This window comes from Antrostomus carolinensis, unplaced genomic scaffold (genome assembly GCF_000700745.2).
Source record: "Antrostomus carolinensis isolate BGI_N321 unplaced genomic scaffold, ASM70074v2 scaffold49352, whole genome shotgun sequence".
NCBI lineage: Eukaryota > Metazoa > Chordata > Aves > Caprimulgiformes > Caprimulgidae > Antrostomus > Antrostomus carolinensis.
This window is the reverse complement of record NW_010303261.1, coordinates 44,407-50,279: the sequence shown is the minus strand read 5'-3', so window position 1 is coordinate 50,279 and position 5,873 is coordinate 44,407. Positions and strand designations below refer to the sequence as shown.

The window sequence follows — 5,873 nt, the reverse complement described above, 5'->3', positions numbered from 1 at the left end:
TTTTTTTTTTCTTTTTGACAATGATCAACTTGAAATGGCAGTCCCTTTACTAGGAAGGCACTCACAGTCAGCAGCTCTTTGACAATTAAGAACGTCACTTGAGCGGTCAGAGGAAAGAATTCTTTGCAAATGTCTAAAGCAGTATGTATCTACAGGGATGCAAATACAGAACTTACAACTTTAACTAGTATTTTGTTTACTGGCACTCAAAAGTCCATGAAACTCAAGGGCCGAAGCAGAAAATGTGTTTGAAGGTTTCTCAGGTGTTCAGTTAACATTGGTATTTTTCTTACATTGCATTACAAAATGTTTGTGTCAGGGTACCAGTCACAAATTCTTTCCCTTTTTTAGTCATATCAAGTATTAGCACTATTTAATGTAATATTTCTCAAACAGGAGCACTCAAACCACATTTCCACTCACTGGGAGACATAAATCAATCTAGCCATCTAGTTTCCCTGAGTAGGTGTGCGGGGTTTTTTCCTTTGCTGTAGCTCTTTTTACCATACCCCACAACAGGAGGGCTTTACAGTTGTACTCTCAGCTGCAGAGCTGTACCCGTTGGTGTCCTCTATCCAGTTCTCAGACAACATTATCCACAACACATATTGTCATCATCAACACAGAACCCAAAATCACAGAGTGCAAACTCCCCTCTTTCTATTACAGGAGTTTAATGTTTGTGACAGGGAAGGCTGGCAGAGCAGTAAGGAAATTTGAAAGTGTCACTGCTCTATGCAGTGCAGCCTTATTTGACTGGGTAAAATATTTTGATATTCCAGCACTATCAGCCTGAAGATCCAGTTCTTTCAAGCCAAAACAGAAATTTGTAAAAATATATTTAACAGGAAAATATTCAAGGTGATACCTTCACCTCAGTGTCAAAGTATTTTAGTTTGATATGACAATAACAGGACACTTTTTTGGTTTATTAGTAATGTTCTGATAAATTAGTAACGTCTAGATTATATGTATGCAAGTTTAATTACCTTAATTAGCCTATTTATCTTTGTTAAAGAGACTTATTCAGTATTCATTATTTTCCCAGTACTATTCACCATCTCAGCTAATGGTTTACTGCATAAAGGGAAGTGTCATCCCTTTTATTTATGTCGCTTGTTAAATGGCAGTACAAGTATAAAAGCCAGACATTTGACATTTATATACACTTTTTATTTGCTTAGGTGTATTTGCGCTTGGATCAGCCTGTAACAGCTTTGAACCTTTTCAAGCAGGGGTTAGATCGATTTCCTGGAGAAGTGTCTCTTATTTGTGGAATTGCCAGAATCTATGAGGTATGCACCCACTATGCAATCCTTCTGTGGCTGTGGTTAGCTGCCTGAGCAAGAAAAAAGAGCCAATACTTGAATATAACTGTAAAGTCATCAAAAATTAACTACACTGATTTTCAGTGTCACTAATGCAAAACAGGTAACATTACACAAAGATATCAAAGTAGTGTCAGGAGAACCTTGCAGCCTTATTTGTTTAAATGGTTAATCACACTAGTGAGATCCTATTTACCCTTGACACACAGAAGCAAGTCCTCATTAAGTCAAGTGGTCTAGATGTTGTCCAGGTAGCTAGGTCTCTTTTATGTATGTTTCATCATGCTAAAACTGCTCAAGTCACCAACAGCCTGCTAGCAAGATTAAACTGCAAAACAGTCTACTCGTCAGTCTTGTCTTTATTAGCACTGTGTGTTACTGTTAGTTTCTTAAGCCAGTGAGAACAATTGGAATGTGAATGTTTCTTCATTTATTTTGTTGATGTTATATCTACTTCCTATATAACATCTGCTTCCTATATAACATCCTACTTTAAGTAGGATTAGTTTTAAAGTAATTTCATTTTAACTTGGTAACCATGTATTTTGTATTTTAAAAGTGTGTATTTTCAGGTCAAACAGTAGACTTAATATTGTTTTTCACTGAAAGTTGGCAATGATGCTGTTCCAGAACAAATGTTTTAAACAAAGTCATGAATTTTTTTTTTTTTTGTCTGCATTCGTACTTGGCATTCTTTCCTGTTCTCATCATTCTCATCTAACCCCTAAGCACTAATCCATTTTCATATTAAATCCTTTTTGTCCTTCAGCAAGGAAGAAAACAGCTGCATAATTTTTGGAGGCTTTTCTTTCTGAATTGTTAAACAGTTTTTAATATGGATATTATTTTGCAGAAGCATACCTAACATTGCATAACCCTTTAAGGAATTATTAAAGAGCAGCGTATAGTTGACAGGATCTAGTTCTGCACTGACACCTGTGTGCAGGATTATAGCTTCATTAGCAAAGATTTGTACTGCAGCACAGACCTATTCTCATTACATAGACTCACAAGTGGAATATGTGCATCAGGCATCTTAATCAGGGCTTTTCTTCTCTGTCACTACCTTTTGACAGGAGGAAGAGTTGTAGACCTTTTTTTATTTTAAAAAACCCATTATTTTTCAAGGGACTGCTTTAGTACCATTTCCTTTAATCACAGGAAATACATTTTTTCATAGCTAAATACACTGTTGAGGTTAAATAAAAGCTTATTCTTTAGTCATATTTGGAGTACAGTGTATCTACAGCACACAGGTAGAAATTAGTCCTCCCTAAACATAGAAGTGTGTTTTGATCTTCTGATACAGGGTAGAGTCCTCTGGTGATTTGCGCTCTTGAGAAACAGTGTAATGCTGTTTACAGCAATGAGTTCACCCTAACTCATCTTCCAAGTAGCATACATGCCAGCATATACCTTAATACAATATAGTTCTCTTAACTGGCATATCCTAGCTAGAACAAGTTTTGGTAATAAATCCGTGATTCCTGTTTACAAAGGCATCTAATAATTCTTCATATGCAATTATATTCTCATTTGTGTTCAGAGAACTTCATGAATTTACTTACAAAGCATTGAAAATAATTGAGACATTGGCTAGGGAAATAAGTTTACTGTATGTTACTGTACTGGGAAACTGACTGCACAGTACTGTGTATCTCAAGCCATTGTGCAAAACGTAGCAAATGCCTATTGCACACAGAATCATACATGCTAAGCTTCTGACCAGTCTCTTTTTCTAAAAAATAAAAACCGAATAAATCTCTTTTTGTAGCTGTAGCATTGGGTTAATGACAGGTACAGTTAGCACTGATAAATTAATATGCATTCTTTTTGTGTATGCATGTGTTACTTGTGCAGATACCAATCCGTGATGTTGCATTGTACAATCAGAGAACTGCAGAGCGTGGATAAAGTGCTCTGTAGATTGACATTTTAATAAGTTTTATGATAAAAATCTGTGATAAAAAGTAGAATTAATCTGAATTTTTCCCAATTCTATAGGAAATGAACAATATCTCCTTGGCTGCAGACTACTATAAAGATGTCTTAAAACAAGACAATACTCATGTGGAAGCCATCGCGTGCATTGGCAGTAACCATTTTTATTCAGACCAGCCTGAGATAGCTCTGCGGTTTTATAGGTATCTACACTTGTAGGGAGGGAGGAGGAACTGAACATGTGGGAGGGTAATATAAAGGGTTGATTTTTGTAATGTTGATAGCAAAAAAAGAACATTAGGAGATTGGCATGGGAGGATGATTGAGCATTTGGACAAATATCACCATAAAATCAGCATACCAACTTATGCATCTTCTCAGCCAGTGATAACTACATTTCTGTCTTAAAAACTTGTCATCATTACATGTGGACTATGTAGAAGTATCAACAAAATTTATCAAAACAGTTATTATTTGATTAATAAAAAGATCTTTCACAGCATGAGGCAGTTTGAGAACACTAGACCTTACTCTCAACTTTAGTTGCATTCAGGAAGCACATGGACTTCCCATTTAGCCCTTCAAAAGAGAGTAGTCTTTGAAAAACTCCACCTGAAGTGATGAGGAGTTGTGACCACAAAGTCCCATACTTTAACATGGGCTGGGCTTCCCCCATGTTTTACTGAAAGCAATAAAAAGATAGTGTTAAACAATGCTGCTTGCTTTTTTATATCCATACAGTCAGAGTGCAAAGGGTCCTGACTCATATTCTTAACTGTAAGAGCAGATTAAGTCAGTGTAACCACTACCATCTCATTTCTGTTGGACCTGAGCTCTTCTATGCTTTAGGTTCAGAAACTCACAGTCATGCTGCAGACAGCAGCCCTCTTCTTCTCTAGCCCTCTTAGCATATCTGTTTTTCCTATAAGTATTAATAAACAGAATTTTTATGAAACACATCCATTCTAAAACACATTAAACAACATCAATTTGAATGAAAATCTGAGTTACGCTTCCAATTTAAGATTAATGTAGATTCACGTACTAGATGTGCTAGTACTGATTAGAGCAAAAAATGAAGTCTGTAGAGTTATGAAAAGTAACTGCAACAAATTATGGCTTGATTGAGGCTGAGGGATTGGAAGGGGGAAATGGAGAAAGTCTGCATACAGTTCTGTCTGATAGTAAGGTCAGATCATGTGGCACAGTCAAAGACAGAAGTTATCTAATTTACACAAAGACGGTTTTGCACAGCTTTGATTCTACTAATCAAAAATGTCCTACAATGCCCTTCATTAAACCTGTACCAAGTGTAAGACTATAACACTTGGTTATTACACTCTCTCAGAATAGAGAGAAAGAAGAGAACTTTGTCATTTAGGATAGAACTCTGATTTGAAATTAGTTTAAAAAAATAAAGAAATATTTTCTTTCAATCTAGACGGCTCCTGCAGATGGGTGTTTATAACTGCCAGCTTTTTAACAATCTGGGCCTCTGTTGCTTCTATGCCCAGCAATACGATATGACACTGTCGTCGTTTGAACGTGCACTGTTTTTGGCTGAAAATGAGGAGGAGACAGCAGATGTGTGGTACAACTTGGGACATGTGGCTGTGGTATGAAAAATATTAACAACCTTTCTGAATAAATACAATTTTACAAAAACTGTAAAAAGAATAACGAGGAAGGAGTCATTGCCCTACTTTGAAATATGAAACCTGAGAGTGTACAGGATAAAGTGCAGTACAGATTCAAGGTTTATTTGCAGCTCACTAGAGAGGAAGAGGCAAAAGAAAAAAGTTCTCTACATCTTTACAGAATGTGACTTAGTCCTGCTAAAAGATGTTCCCTCCCCACTGTCTTTAACCTTCCCTTCTTTCTAAAAAAATTGCAGCACGTACCAGCCCTTGAAGGCCTTTGCTGCAGTACAAGCTAATCCGACAAAAAAATTGAGTTCAAGATATTTTTCTTTCAGCTGTTATTTGTGTTACATGGAACATTAGACCGATTCTGTTGCCATAAAAAATCATATTCAGCAGCACGTAGCAGACACTAAAGCGCTATGTATGTCATAGTTGAGAAGGCATGTTCCTGTGCCTTATAGGCAGGTATAGAAATATTGTATAATTGTGTGATAAAGTTTGTTAAATTTCTACACTGATTTGCATTCATTGCCCATTTTTGCAGATATTCTTCCAGAAGTTGTGTTAGATTTCTGTTTAGCTGCGTGCCCAGAATAAGGTTTTTGAAGGTTTTTGACAGCTTTCTAATACAAGTTGTCTTCAAATGCTGATTATGATTTCACTTAAGTCAGACAGAAACTCAACTGCTCATCTTGATTGTACTGCAACTAGGATAAACACATTAATTTATACTGCCTAAAACACTGAAATTTGAATTGATGTGCCTATATTTTTTAGCATTTGTCACTTGTAATATTTGATCTGATGCTGTATCAGTGTTGGTCGTAACACTAGAGCATTAAAGAGTAGTCACCTCTTCATCCAAAGAAATTAGTCGCCCTTAATTTTTATCTTCTAAAAACTAGGCTTATATCTGTTTTCTTTTAAATCTATGCAGTGGCAGAGAGACAAGATAACTTCC

General features: G+C 36.1%; 1 protein-coding gene across 1 annotated transcript in view; it reads left to right on the top strand.

Moving 5' to 3' along the window:
• The first annotated feature begins 1,170 nt into the window (after positions 1 to 1,170).
• Positions 1,171 to 5,873, top strand: part of TTC8 (tetratricopeptide repeat domain 8) — an 8,915-nt gene continuing 4,212 nt past the window's right edge. Inside the window, exons 1-3 of the mRNA XM_010164045.2 lie at positions 1,171 to 1,295; positions 3,333 to 3,472; positions 4,711 to 4,885. Of these exons, the coding sequence (XP_010162347.2) occupies positions 3,336 to 3,472; positions 4,711 to 4,885 (312 nt within the window). The 5' untranslated portion in view covers positions 1,171 to 1,295; positions 3,333 to 3,335. The remainder of the gene's footprint in view (positions 1,296 to 3,332; positions 3,473 to 4,710; positions 4,886 to 5,873) is intronic.